The sequence below is a fragment of the Ammospiza nelsoni genome, chromosome 4, assembly GCF_027579445.1.
Source record: "Ammospiza nelsoni isolate bAmmNel1 chromosome 4, bAmmNel1.pri, whole genome shotgun sequence".
Lineage (NCBI taxonomy): Eukaryota > Metazoa > Chordata > Aves > Passeriformes > Passerellidae > Ammospiza > Ammospiza nelsoni.
In genome coordinates this window covers 4,773,571-4,788,914 of record NC_080636.1, presented here as the reverse complement: position 1 = coordinate 4,788,914, position 15,344 = coordinate 4,773,571, and the positions used below count along the sequence as shown (strand labels likewise).

Sequence of the window (15,344 nt, the reverse complement as noted above, 5' to 3'; positions counted from 1 at the left end):
GATTTTCCATGGCAATACTGATTTCCTTTGGATATCTCTGGGTGACCTGAGTGCAGACAGTCTGTAGTGAGGATGTAGTGAGGAGACTCTTTTTGCTTTCTACTTTTGTACTGAAATGTTTCTTATCGTTGTACTAAAACCCAAGGGGATAAATTCCCATCTTCTCCAAGGGAAGCTTTTTGGGACCAGACAGTCACTCTGCCAGCCATAACCAAGCCTTAGGATATAAGAACTTAATTCCCAACCTGAATTCCCCTGCCTTGGGCTCTGTGCTGCTCTGGGGTGAGTGCACACAGTTTGTAGTGAGGAGACTCTCTTTCCTTTTGTACTCAAGTATTTCTTATCGTCGTACTCAAACCCATGGGGAACAATCCCATATTCCTCAAGGGAAGCTTTTTGGGACCAGACAGTCACTCTGCCAGCCATAACCCAGCCTTCAGGATCTAAGGACTTGCTTCCCAACCTGAATTCCCCTGCCTTGGGCTCTGTGCTGCTCTGGGATGAGTGTACACAGTCTCTAATACTGAAATATTTCTTATTGTCGTACTCAAACCCATGGGGAAAATTCCCATCTTCTTCAAGGGAAGCTTTTTGGGACCAGCCAGCCACTCTGCCAGCCATAACCCAGCCTTCAGGATCTAAGGACTTGCTCCCCAACCTGAATTCCCCTTCCCTGTGCTCTGTGCTGCTCTGGGGTATGTGTGTGCAGACAGCAGGATGGAGAAGGCTGCGTGAATCGCAGCGTGCTGAGGCCAGCCCTGGGTACGTGTCTGCTGCCTCAGAGCTGGAACATGTGGTTTGTTTAATGCTGCAGCAAAGCACGAGCCCAGGGAAAGTCTCTTTGATACAGCTGCACCTGGAGAGACTTATTTTTCCTGGAGTCACGTCTAGTCTGTTCCAGGCTGAAGTTGATCCAGTTACTGTGGGAGTAAATCCATGTGGTGGTTGGCTTTTTTTAATTCTGGTTTCTCTTCACATAGTGTTGCTGTTGGATTTAATGATTTTCCCTGTGGCTTGAATGGTAAAGATGTGGTAACTGCTTGGGGATGGCTTAAAATCAAAGATTCAGTGTGGGTGTTGCTTTCAAACAGAGAAGAAATAATGCTATTTCGAGAGCTGTGCTGCTATTTCAGGGCAGTTTGGTAGGTCTGGGTTCTGAGAAGTGGTGAGGAAGAATAATTGCTTTTGGCTATCGTGTCTCATATGGTGTGTCCTGAAATGATCCTCATGTACACATAGAGCTGGAACCCATACTGAGCCTCTCTGCATGGGGATTTGTTCCCTGTCTCACTCTCCTGGTACAGAGGATGGGAGGAGAAGAAAAGATTCCTGTTGAAATTTTGCTCCCAAGCTTGCTGCAATGAATTTAAAACCCCAAACCACAGCAAATTCCCAAGTGTAATATGGACACCAGTGTTTATTTGACTGAGACATGATTGTGTTCTGAGTTGTGCAAACACAGGCATATTTCCTATTTAATTAAGGCTCGTTTTATGAATTAAGATTTCCAAACAATTGGAGAAAGAAGGAGGGTGGAAGAGATAAGATCTCAAGGTTGTGCAGACGGGATAGGGTACAGCTTGTTTTGGAAGCTGGAATGTGACTTTTGCAGGAAACTTGTTTGCAGCATTGTTCTATTAATTATGCCAGTGTTTTTAGCTTATAACCTTTTTTTCTCCCTGTAGTTTACTGTCTGTCTTTCCTTCCTTTTACAGTCCTGAAACACCAAACTTGGCTTCTGCCAGGAGTGTAGGAGTGGCAATACCTCCCAATGCTCAGTGTGATTGAGGAGCTGGAAATAGGGGTTGGCAGAGCTGGAAATAGGGAACAATTCCCACTAAGGGTCCAGCAGAGCCTGGCAAGCTTGCAAAGACACGGGAAAAGACAGGACAGTTTGGGGCTGGTTGTTGCTTGTCCTGTTTCGTTCAACAGCTCTGAGTTGTTCCTGAGCTATCAGCCCTTTGTCTCATCAGGCTGACAGAGCCAAACTGCACCTTCATGGTCTGGTTTAGATTGTGGCCAGCTGTTGCTAGATCCCTGGTGCTCAGTAGGATTTGGAGACCAAAGGCAATTTGGAATTCTTGGCTAGATCACAATTTCTGTCACCAGGGTTGAGATGGGAATATCCTGTTCACTGCAGCAGGTTGAGTACAACTGGTGTCCCCTGTTCTTCAGCTTCTCCTGACAGCAGGGGAGTGTTGTGGCCTCTGTGATGGGTGGATATTGTGGGATGCATTCTGTGTACGTGGAATGCATCTTCTACCTATCTGCAGCCTTCCAAACAAGGGGATGCTGATGTGCCAGCTGCAGCACGTGCTTGTTCAGTCTGCAGGGGCTTTGCAGAGTAGTGCCCATGCTGGATTTGCTCCTGTGTTGCCCAAGGAACAAGCCAGAGCTGTTCTTTTTGTCCCTGCAGTGGAACTCCTTTCAGCTGTGTAATACTGTAGCCTCAGGCACACGAACCACAGCGTTGCAGTTTTTCTCATGCTGGGTGCAGGGACAGGAGGAGCTCTGTAGCCCAGACTACATTCTCAGCCCATTTCTCTGGGAATCACTTGGGGATGATGGCTGCCTCCAGAGGGGGTTTGTGATGGTGGAGAGAATCCTCTAGTCCTCCATTTTAACCCCACACTGTAAATCAAGATGCTGCCCCACTCACCAAGGTGTGTTCCTGGGAGCAGCTCCCATCCCAGCCCCTGGGAGCTGGCAGACCCTGCCGCGTTCTCACAGTACCCTTCAGACAGAGGAACACAATTATTTTCAGTTCTTTTTCCTCAGACGAGGAGGATTTGAAAAACACATAATGGTGCATTTTATCAGCGAATTTTAAATGGTGTGATTCATTCCTTGTGCTCTTGGTGTGACGTTCCTTGGTTTATTTTTTTGGATATCCGTGCAGTTCTGGCAGTGCCAAGCACTGTAAGGAAGTGCCCCGTGGCAGACAACCTGCTCTGCCCATATGTTCCCTTTAAAAAAGAAAAAAAACCCCAGCTCATAATAGGAAGTCTTTATACTGCATGCCAAGACGCTTGGGGCTTGTTAAATATATTCTACTTGTCAACAACTACCCAATTTAAAAAGTAGCCTTGGTGTGAATCAGCTTTGAACAAGTTCATTTGACTCAAGGGATATTTGCAGGCATTAAAACAAGTTGGATCACAGTGGTAAAAATGTGCAGTGGTTTCCTGATCAAAAGCACCATCCAGTGTCCTTTTTTTTGGTTTGGTTTGGTTTTGTATTAATCTCTGTCAGACCTTGAAAAGTGCAGAGATTTTCCCAGTTGGTGATTTTGGAAGTTATTGGGGTGAGTGTTTCTGGGACCGCTGTGTTGCTGGAAAATCAAGTGGCAAAAGAGGTGCCTGGTGCCTCCAAAGCAGCAGGAAATCTTATTCTGGAACTTGTTCCACTATCTTTGTTGATTGAGAGTTAATTATAAAATGTCAAATGTCATGGTTAAGGGTCTTTTTCAGCCTGAGTGGTTCTCTGAGTGCTGTGGTTTATTCTCTTCCTCCCTTCTGCATTTTTCCTGGATGATGGTGTTGTGGAAGGAGGCAAAGGGGATGGATGTCCTGGACCATACTTGCAAAAAAATACCATTTCTCAGAACAATTTGTTTTTGTTGTTGTTGAAGAACTCAAACATTTCTGCTTCACTTTCTGGGCCACCAGTGCAGGACCACAGTGTGGTGCTCTGGTGGCAGCCTGCGTTCTGCATAAGGTGTGATGGCCTCAGCTTTAATATCCACCAGCTTTGGGCTTCTTCTCTTTCATAACTTTTGGAGCAGTTCACAGAGTTTGTTTTGTGTGCTCTGAAGAAGCACAGCTTCTTCCCAGCTTGGAAAGAGGAGACAATTTAATATTGCCTCTTCCCTGTCTCTCCTGAGATGAGGGGAAGGGAAATTCCTGCAAGTGAGGGGGTAAATGAAGTTAAGGCGTGGTAAGGTCAACTTCTCAGAGTAAAGAAGACCTAAGTTTGGACAGGCAAAGGTTAATACTGTGTTTCCCTGTCTCCTTTGGGATGTGTCCAGAGGAAGAAGAGCACAGAACCAGCCTGAAAGTCTTCAAAAAAACAGTGCTGAGGAGGTTTGGGAGCAAGCTGCAGGTTTGGTGTGTGGGAAACACGGGAAGCATTTTGGCACGCTGCTGTCCAAGAGTACACGTGGTGTGTCATTAATGCCTTTCCTTCCTTGATGTCTGATCCAGCCTGAGCTCCCTGTGTGTCAGTCTCTGGGCTGGGTCAGTAATTTGTAAATGGAGCTGGTGATGCTGATGTAAGATCAGTATTTTCAGTGCCTTGAGCCATGCTGGATGGCTTGGGCTTTTACAGGGATAAATTGTGGTGGATGGTAGCATTTATCTTCAGTTCCAACTTGTTTTTGTCTCACAACCACCCCTATAAATTCCAGCAGCTCTCTGGAAATCAAACCACTTCATTTCAGATTCTGCCTGTGGAAATACAAGGCAGGACCCAAGCTGCTTGCTGGCACAGGAGTGCTGGCTTGTTTTTGGGAGTCTGTGTCCCTTGTCCCACCATGCTGACAAGGATGAGCCTGGTCATCTTTCCATCCTGAGGGCTGGTGGGCAGAGATGAGGCATGGAGGATAAATGGTGTGGGATGCAGCAGAGAGGGTGCTGCAGAGATGATGGAGATGTTCCCCTCAAACCCTCCTTGAGACCAGGCAGGGTTGCTCACTCAGCCTCACCTGCAGCATCTGCAAGGCTCTTTGCTCTGCTCAGGCAGGAAGAGGTGATAGGATGGTGTCTCACTGATAGGACAAACAGGGGTTTTGCATGTGTATTTTGTTCCAAGTATTGAAAAACACTGTGTTCAAGGAGAACTGTGTTCATTTCTGTGCTTCCAGTGCAGTAAAGCTCCCGTGGAGCTGCAGACGCAGCTGGCTCAGGCTGGTGATTGCACAAAGGCAGCTTGGAACATCTGGTGTCATCCCATGTCTGACTGATGTGGAGGACTTGGGATCAATTAATAGCACTCCTGAAAGGGTGTAAGTGGTGGTTTTGAAAAGGATTGTGAGTTTGGTGTGCAGCCTATTGGGTTAAAAAGGAGGGAGAAGGGAAAAAGAGATATCTTCCAGTTTGACATGTTTGCAGCATGGAGAGCTTGGAAAGAGCATCTTGAAATAACAGGCAGCAAGGATTAATGTGCTTGTGTTTGAGAAGGCTGATGAAAGGGGGAAGGAGGGAGAAGTTACAAAATGCTTGTTTTGTTTTGCCAGGAGCTGTGGAGAACCACAACTCACAGCATCAGGAGGCACTGACAGGCTGTGCTGGAGCCAGCCCAGAAATCCCTTCCACTTCTGTATCTGCTCAGAGATACGATGTGTCCTGACCTGTGCTCAGGGAGCGGCCTGAGTCTGAAACCTGCAAAGGTGTTAAAGGAGATAAAATTGCTCCAAGCAGAATAATCCTTCCAAGCACTTCTCCCTCAGCTTGGGGAAAAAGGTGCATTAGAGATGATGACTGGAAATTTTGTTATTGTAGTTACTTAGGTGAGGGTTATGCACTACAACCATGCTCAGCACAAGGAGTGTTGGGCTGTGTAATGAGTTAATGACCTAACAACTGCAGTGTCTTTACATCTGCTAAGTCACCTTTCTCTTTCTCTTTCACCTTTCTCTTTCTCTTTCAAAAGCTCTTTCGTGGAGCTTTTGCTTTCAGACTCAGCTAACAGAGCTTTCAGATGAACACTTCTCCTTATGCAGCTGATGAAATAATAGAGGTTATTACATCTATTGAAAAAAGGCTTTTGAAACTCTGGATCAAAAAGTTTGCTGGTATTATTACTTTTTAGTTTTTTTTTTTTTTTTTTTTTTTTTTTTTTATGTTTTCATGATGGTAGATTCCCAAGGTGCAAAGGCCACAAAATTTTGTTTTCCAATTCAAACCTGGCCATCTCCAGTGAATTAGCAGGATAATTCCCAGCACCACAGTTGCGTCTTCTGCTGGGACTGGAGTGTAAATGTTTATGACAGATTGAATCCTGAGTTGAAAGCTTCAGCCAGTATCCTCTCTGTCTTTAGAGGAAAGTATTTCAACAGCTGATTAGTGTCATTGTTAAAATTAGATATTTTATTTTTGTTGTGATTTTTTCTCTGGCTTATGCTCTTGGTTTCTCAATCTCACTTTGTGTCTGCTTAGATTGAATTAATTTGGTGTCAGATTTTCTCTGCAAACACTTTCAGGCTGTGATGACAAACCTGTATTATAAACACATGTGTGTGCAGTGCCCCTTCATGTGTTGATAGTATTTTGAATAGCTGCACTTAAAATAATGAGGAAACAGTAGTGTGTTTATTTCTTGTGCTTCCGCTTAGGTTTTCAGCTGACTCTTGTTGCTTTTATCCAAGCTCCTTTCAAACACATGCAATATCATTGCTTAGCTTTCTGATTAGGGATGATGCTGAATTCTCATCAAATAAAAACCTACAGGGAATAAAGTGATTCTGGTAATTTTTTCTGCTGGTCTGTGCAGTCAGCAGGGAATTTGTTTGTGTTGATGGTGCATTTCTCACCCTCCAGACTGGCTGTTACACTTGTTAGTGTGAAGGCTGTGTTGATTCAACACAATTTCAGAGCACTCAGAAAGGTCAGGTGACCTTTTAAAACTGTCTGTAAGCTCCCTTCCAGCTCAGCCACCCTGAGACAGGAATGCCAGGGATCAGCAGGATGGATCTCTCCTTTTCTCCGTGCCCTGAAAATGAAGTGGGCAGCAAATGCCAGCTGATCACCTGAAACAGTGACAGGGCTGAGATGGGTCCCTCTGGGATGACCATGAATTTGGTCTGGGAGTGCCAGCAGTCCCAGCTCATGGGTAAATGACAACCTGCTGTGTGATACACACTCTGAAGGAAGGTCACTTTTTAAAGATTAACCAATCCTGGTGGAAAACCCCAAACAAACCCCCAAATCCTGACCAACCTTCAGCCAAGTCTTCAAGCACACAAGCCTTATTTTCAGAGCATTGCCTTGCCCAGGTCTTTGTATCAGCAGGGCTACAACAATACTGCCACAGGAGAAGTTGGGTGAGCTAAGAATAGCAGATTTCCTTGAGAAATGCTTTTGTTTATTTTGGTTTTCTATTTTTAAATAGTTGGAGCCATAGCGACCTTTTTCTGAGGGGTCCTAGAAGAATTGCCTGAGTATTGTTGTAGTAAGGAGGGCAGTTGTGAACTGCCTTAATTCTTTGGCTTCTTCCTTTTCTTATTTGTGACCTGCAAGGTTTTGTGGGCAAAATAATGGGAAAAAAGAAAATCATGAAGTTGTCACCACACTGAACTTGTAGTGAGTACAAATACCAGTAGTGGAAACCCATGATTCTGGCTTGGTAGAATGATGGCCATCTCAGAAGATGTATTTTTGCAAAGATTTGTCTGCTGGAAAACAGCAGTTATGTTCAGGATTTTTGTGGTTTTTTTGTTTTTTTTTGGGAAGGGGTTGGTTTTAGGCATTTTTTTCAAGGTGTTCATTTGGGTTTTTTTTGAACGAAGGAAATGGACAGGAGTGAGAGGGGATAAATGGAGGATAATTTCTCCTATGCAGTCAGGGATAGAATGGTGATAGAGACTGAGAAAAAGGGGCAAGTCTGGAAGTACAATTGATTAAAATATCCTGAGTGAGGCATTTACAAGCACAAGAGCTAAGATGGTTGAAGCTGTATGTTTTCGACAAAAGGAAGATGTGTATTTGGATGTTTTCTTCTTGTGGGTAACCAGTGCTTCTTGGCTGTCTCACAGGAACACCATAAGCAAGACAAAGCAAAGAATTTTACTTTGAGTGAAACTGTGATTTAGTGCTACCCTTGCTCTAAGATGGACACCAAGTAAAATTACAGTCTGAGAGAGATTCACAGTACAACAGCCAACACACTTCTTACCCCTGTGATGAAAAGAGAAAAGAAAAAAAAAAACAAAATAAAAGAGAAACAAGCCTTTTTGGCAATCAAGAAGAAGTAAAAAGCCAAACTGTCTTTGTGTCAGAGGACCTGGAAATATCCACTGGCTTGAGAGCCCTGCTTGGTGGCTTGGCAAGTGCTGAAGGGAGGGCACTGCACACAAAGGGTGACAGAAAAAGAGGATACAGTCTCAAGCTGCACCAAGGGAAATATAGGTTGGATATTAGGAAAAAGTTTTTTATGGAAAGAGTGATAAAGTTCTGGAATTTTCTGCCCAGGGAGGTGGTGCAGTCCCCATCCCTGGGTGTGTTTAACAAAGCCTGGATGTGGCACTGGGTGCCAGGGTTTAGTTGAGGTGCTGGGGCTGGGTTGGACTCGATGATCTTGAAGGTCTCTTCCAGCCTGGTCATTCTGTGAATTCTGTTTTGTGTGCTTGTCTCACTCATGAGCCTCACATACCAGAGGGAATACTTGATACTGAAATAAAGTGTAGTGAGGGCTTTCTATATTTATATCACCTGTTCATTCCACTGTGGAATGTGGATCCTGGTTGGAAAGCTCAAGGTTTTGCTGAATTTTAATTGCCTTTCCCTGCTGATCATATGGTACAGGTTGTTGGCTAATTAAGGGTGGTTTCCAAATCAGGGTTCTGTACACACAGAATACCCTGCTATTTTCTCATCTGTCTAAACAGGTCACCTATTCCAGTATTTAAATGCTGAAACAGGAGGGAAAACATTTTCTTGGAGGTTTCATGTGAAGAATTCACAGCAGCTTGCCAAAGCCAGGATGAGGGAAGGTGTGCTTAAAGAACTGAGCTAAAACCTTTCAATTTCTACTGAATATAGATGGCAGAAAAGATGTTCCTATACTGTGGCAATGAAAATACTTGGACCAAAGTGTTATCAGGAGAATGAGAAGGGGAGAGGGTTGTACAATGTCTGTGGGAGGGAATTCTCCCCTTCTCTTCTGCCCTAGTGAGACCCCACCTGCAGTGCTGGGACTCCCAACAGCAGAAGGACCTGGAGCTGCTGGAGAGAGTCTGGAGGAGGCCATGGAGATGCTCCAGGGATGGAGCCAGGCTGGGAGAGCTGGGAATGTTCACCTGGAGAAGGGAAAAATCCAGGGAGAGCTCAGAGCCCCTTCCAGAGCCTAAGAGGGGGCTTACAAAAAAGACAGAGAGTGACTTTTTACACAGGCAGACAGTGACAGGACAAGGAGGGAGCAGTTTTGTTTGACCACAACATCCCAGAATTCCCACTTCTTCCTGGTCAAACCACCACAAGTTTAAAACTAGAGGGAGCTTTAGATTGGACATTAGGATGAAAGTCTTCCCTGTGAGGGTGGAGAGGCCCTGGCACAGCCCAGAGAAGCTGTGGCTGCCCCTGGATCCCTGGAAGTGTCCAAAGGCCAGGTTGGATGGGGCTTGGAGCACCCTGGGCTAGTGGAAGGTGTCCCTGCCCATGGGAGGGGTAGGAATGGGATGAGTTGGAAGGTCCCATTCTTGAGAATTCTGTGATCTACCTTCTGTTGGGCTGTGGCCGTTGGAAGGTGCTGCAGTGGCAGTTGGAGCTGATGCAGGGCCGGCTGGGACAAGCTGCAGTGGCAGAATCAGAGTTTGCACACACTGTGCAAATCCCTCTTGCAGGTGAGTCCACAGAGGGTGGATTGAGCTGAAGCTGTTTCAGTTGAAACCAAACATTTTCAAAAGAGTTGTCAGAGCTCCAGTGGGACCATTCTCCTCTTCATGGCACTACCTAAATCCCTGCCGACTGCAGTCTGGTGTCAGCTCCCTTACAGACAGTGGATATTGCTTGGTCAACAAACATAAATTCTCTAAAATCCTGGAGAAAAAGGAACTCTCCAAATGAAACTGCTTCATTAGTTTCTGTGATCATGTACTGCAGTAGGCCAGCAGTGTTTTAAGTCGACCCTTCTGGTGACGGAAGAGAGGAGTAGGAATCTTTGTCAGTGGCCAAGTGTTGGGAGAACTGAGGAAGAACTCAGAATGGATATCCAGCAGCTTGGCAACAGGTAGAGGCAGCGCACCGTGAGCTCCTTGGATATCTCTGTTTGGGGAGGGAGGAGGGGGAGGCAATAGATTCTGTTTGTGATTTATCCAAAATACTGGGCATCAGCTGATTCCAGGGCTGATAAATCCTGGGCTGTGTGTTTATCCTCTGCAAGTTGGGACTCATGTCAGCTCAGGTCTGGAGGGGTAGACATCTCTGCACCCTTTTCTTCATGCTCCTGAGGGCAGGTGTGAACCACCCAGAACCAGGTAAATACATGCTGGCTTTTGTGAATAAAGACATCCTGCACTGGAAATCCCTCCTCCGGGGTTGAACCATAACCATGGGCTCAGGCCATGGTCCCACCTACTGAAATGATGTGATGGGACCTGAGAAATAAAGGTAGGTAGCAGTAAAAAGGTGTCTTCTAGGGGTTTGCCAAGGAAAACAGGGTCCTGCTTGCAGGAGCAGTTGAATATATTGGTAGGTGGAGATTTGGGTAGATTTGGACTAGTCAGGACTGGTGTGGGTTTGAACCTCTCTTCTAAGCCTGAGGCCGAGCCTGATGTGGCAGGACAATGTTGGCAAGACAATGTTGGCTGCATTTTGTGAAATTTTGGAGTGGCCCTTGTTGACTTCCATCATTTGAAACATTTTCTTGCCTGTCCCATTTCTGTAATGGCTGGCTTGGGATCCAATGTCCTTGCTTTGAGCTAAATCCTCCTTACCTCCTCCCCTACTTAGAGAATCTAAAATTCAGGCTTTGTGGTTGCCACAGTGGCAAAGTGGAGCTTTATAGCTGGGTTGTAGAGCTTGTCAGCACTGAGGACGTGGTTCTCTTTCTTTTAAAAGCCTTCACCACAAAATTACCACTTTTGGAGTTTATATAAAAAAGATGGGTGTTTGAAAGTCCTTTGACTTGTTTGGAAACAGTCTACATGGCACGAAAGGGTGGAGATTTCTAAAGTTCTTGGTGCTCTAGGCTAAAAAGTTGTTTTGCATCCCAGCTTGACCTCAGTTATCCTTTCTGTGCATCTCATGTTGAAGGCTGGCTCTAACTCACCAAGTCTTTTCTGCTGGACTTCTTCATTTTTGATCCTTTTAACTGCGGAGGATAAGCTGGATCTGAACACAACTATTCCCTTCCTCCTACAGGTTCCTTAGAAAGAGAGCTTGGACGGCATGCAAAGTTGTGAAATATCTGCAGACAGCACGGATGATCCTCTTAGTAGTGGCCTACGGAGAAAGCGACAGCCTCGAATAGTCGTGATCGGTGCTGGGCTCGCGGGCCTGTCGGCAGCCAAGGCGCTCCTGGAAGGCGGATTCACGGATGTAACAGTCCTCGAGGCGACCGACCGCATTGGGGGCCGCGTGCAGAGCGTCCGACTCGGTGAGAGGAGGCACCTTGCCTTTCAGATTTCTGGGGCTTTATGGCTTTGTTCGTCTTTTTGATTTCAGGCAGCTTTGGTGTGTGGGTCTGTGTTGGGTTTGTTGTTGCTGGAATGGCTCCTGAGGTATTAAAAGTATTTTTTCCCAGCCCAACATTCGAAGAAGAAGTCTAGATTTGTCAGTTCTGCTTTTCAGGGTTGTTTATTTGCTCTTATCTATTCCATTCTTTCTCTGACCTGCTGAGATCTGTCCAGCAGGTCGGGATGAGGCACACTGACCGCCCTCGGGGTGGTGTTATCTTTTTATGCTTAAAACTATGTGCACTTTATTTACAATAATTTTCCAATACCTATCACCTATGTTAGACAGTTTGTCTCTACTGTAAACCAACCCAAAATGCCACCATCACAGCAGAAGCTGAAGGACAAGAAAAAGAAGAAAGACAGGACATGCTCAGATTCCTTCATCTTTCCTCTTGAACCCCCATTCTAAAAACCCCAATGTGATGGTGTTCACAGGGGTTTTAGGATGAGGGAAGAGACAGGATTTGACTTTATGTTTCAGAAGGCTTGATTTATTATTTTATGGTATATGTTATATTAAAACTATACTAAAAGAATAGAAGAAAGGATTTCCTCTGAAGGCTGGCTAAGAATAGAATAGGAAAGAATGATAACAAAGGCTTGTGGCTTGGACTCTTTGTCTGAGCTAGCTGGGCTGTGATTAGCCATTAATCAGAAACAACTAACATAAGCTAATCAAAAATCTACTTGTTGAATTCCACAGCAGCAAATAATCTATGTTTACATTTTGTTATTGAAGCCTCTCAGCTTCTCAAGAGGAGAAATCCTAAAAAAAGGATTTTTCATAAGAGATGTCCGCGACACCCCAAAATTCGACTTTGCCACGCTGTGGTAAATTCACTAACATTCTACTCAAACCCTTTTGGCTTCTAAATCTTCACACAAAGTTGGTAACTTTTTCCATGGGTTAAAATCAAAGGCACAGGTGTTTGTGACTCCATGCCAAGGTCTCTGAGCCCCCTGCCAGGGTCTGCAGTCCTCCAGGGCAGCCAGAGAAATGTCCTGGGTTCTGACAGGTCTGGGTTTCATATAAGGGGATGGTGAACTCTCTTCACAGAGTAGGGAGACACAACAACGCCTTCTCTAGCTGGGGGACCCAAGGGCACCTGGATCCAGATCTCAGGCACAACAGTATAAAGAACATGGACTGAAGAGAGAAAAAATGAGAAGGATGGGACTTCCTGGGCTGGGGCTGTAATTGGACAATTAGCTCCAATATGCTAAAGGACCAAAACTTATAAAAATGCGAGATCTTGTGACCAAGCCCTCTTTTTGCTTCTATCTTGGAGCCATCCAGGCAGAGCCAAAGCTGTGGCTCTGGTACTGCCGGGGTGTGGCCTTTGAAGGCCCTTCAATAAATATCCTTTTATTCCCCTTAACTCTGTCTAGCCTCTGTTCCAGCTGTTTAAGGCGACCACGAAGGGACAGTGAGACACCTGGAAATGGCATCAGCACCTGCAGAGGGCTGCTGGTGGGGTTTGTGTGGCCATGAGGTCTGATGAACTTTGGAAATGGGGTTATATGCACGTGCAAAATGGTTTGAGGTGTGGCGGTGTCAGGAGAGTAAATATTTAAATCCTTGGGTGCCTCTCAGGGTGGATGGGTGGTTCTCAGTTGTGACCAGTTGTGACCCAGGGCTGCTCCAAACCTGTGTTTCCATGAAATAAATGATTTGGGTGATTGTTTTCTCTTGCACAGGAAGAGCTCTGCGTAACAGGTCTGTGACTGAGTAACTGTACCCAGACTCTTTCCACCCAGGTTTTCCAGCTTGACTCGTTCCCAGGAGCAGCCAGTAAATCTCCAGGCTGTTGAAGGGTTGTTTCTCAGGGCTTAAAGCCCTTGGAAAGGGGAAACCCCGAGCTGTTCTGCTTCACAAACAACCCCATTCATTTCCCTAGAACTAATTTGCTGTCTAGGGCGCTACCCACTGGGAATCAGGCTGCTGGAAAAACATCTTTAGTGTATCCCTTTATCCTGATTTTCAGCTTTCCTATCTCTGCAGCCTCCTTTCTTTGTGTGTAATAAAGGTGCAGACTGAATATATTTGAATGCCAGGTCAATTTAAAAATCTCTACAGGCAAAACTCCTGGAACAAACATTGTCCTTTGTAGCACAGGAGTCACTGAAGCTGTTCCTGGTATCCAGAGGGACATTGCCTGTTTCTTCTCTGCAGAAGGCATAAAGCTCTCTGCTTTTCCTGAATTGCTTTCCTGATTGCAATTAGCTAATTCTAGTTCTGATCCCACTCTGGATGTTGCCTTTTCCCTCTTGCTACCCTGCTTTATTTTTATTTGTTAGGTGCTTACATCACTTACTGTGTTTTGCTTGATAAACTCACCACAGTAAATAAACAGCAGCCTCCTGTGAACTTGCAGAAGGGAAACCAATGGAAAGGCAGTTGGAAAAATCTAATCTCTAGAGGTTTGAGTAGGGCACTTTACATTCTGCTGAGACTTGGCATAGAGGTTAGGATGGGAAGTGTGTCCTTTACACACAATCCGCTGCATTAAAAATATCCTGGATGTGATGCCTGTGAGAGGAGGGAAGTGTGAAAGAGCTGGAATCTTTGGGGAGCCACAGATCATTCTGCCAGTGCACCTGTGGAATAGTTCTGGTGTTTTAGTACCGAGCCTGAATCTCTCATCTTTGCCCACCTTCACCAGTAACTCACATCTTCTCTGGGAATCCACCTCCTCCTCATTAACACCTCTTAATTAACAGGAGAGGAGAGCAGGTGTTTCAGTCGGGAGGCAATCTCAAGAGTTTGTAGATGTAGCTGTTAGTTGCAGAGCCGAGGCTGGCATCCAAAGTCTTAGTCTTTTGTTAATGTTTTAAAATTCCAAACTGTCTTTTCTTATCTTTGTCTTATCTCCTCATATGCCAGCTCTCAAGGTTGCCCTGTGTGGGTGTGGGCTGCAGTTCTCTGCCAAGGTGGATCCGTGTTCTGGCTCTGGCCTCTCCTGTCTGCACACTTGCCTAAAGATCTGATTTAAATTTCAGCAGAACTACTAATTAGGAAGAAATTCTTTCCTGTTGTGAGGATGGGGAGGCCCTGACACAGGCTCCTCATAGAAGCTGGGGCTGCCCCTGGATCCCTGGAAGTGTCCAAAGCCAGGTTGGATGGAGTCTGGATCGTTTAGTTTAGTGGAAGATGTCCTTGCCCATGGCAGGGGTGGGAATGGGATGATCTTTATGGTCCCTTCAAAACCCCAAACCATTCTGTGGCATTGTGGCACCTTCTCAGGGTTATATCTGAATCCTTCCCCCTCACTGAGCCACATCTTGCAGGGGACAGTATTTTCCCTCAAGTGCACAGACTGTGCAGCTTTTCCACCCAGGGGAGTAATCTGGATATGCAAAGGTTTGATTCTAGCACAGGTGAGGCAGAGGGTTTGTGTGTTTGTGCACTATGTTTCCTGCACATGACCTATTACATCTCTATCCACTGCAGCTATCCCACAACAGGATACCCAAAAAATAGCCAGGACTGCAAAGGGAAATGTGAAAGTTGCCATCCCAAGTATCAAGGAGACTTGATGCACAATCTGTGTGTTTCTCTGGGCTTTTTTTTTTTTTTGTTGTATGGGATGATTCATTTCAAGTAGATTAATATTAAACCTAAAATCCTTTAAGGCTCTGAAAGTAAATTGGTTGTCTCTGTTTAAAAGAATTTTATTTAATTTTACACTTTAAAATAACTAATCGTTTATCTTACACCTGGTAAAACCTGGCTTATGTGGTAGTGATGACAGTGAGCATGAATATTACAGGCAAGAATGAGTTTTTAATTTGTTGCTATTTGATTATGTTCCACACAGCTCAACAGGAGAGCTTGGAGCACACCATCACTGTCACCAAGCACTAAGGCAGCAAGCAGGACCTGCTGGCAACTTGTTTTCTTTGAAAAAATCAGGATTGCTGTGCAGCAGAGACCAAACTCCTGCCCTGGAGC

At 45.3% G+C, this 15,344-nt stretch overlaps 1 protein-coding gene across 7 annotated transcripts in view; it reads left to right on the top strand.

Annotated features, from left to right (window-relative positions):
- The window catches only part of SMOX (spermine oxidase), a 51,703-nt gene that overhangs the window by 15,391 nt on the left and 20,968 nt on the right, over positions 1 to 15,344 (top strand). For all 7 annotated transcript variants that reach the window (XM_059469962.1, XM_059469958.1, XM_059469957.1 and 4 more), the window contains one exon: positions 11,076 to 11,310. In XM_059469962.1, the coding sequence (XP_059325945.1) occupies positions 11,103 to 11,310 (208 nt within the window). In that variant the 5' untranslated portion in view covers positions 11,076 to 11,102. The remainder of the gene's footprint in view (positions 1 to 11,075; positions 11,311 to 15,344) is intronic.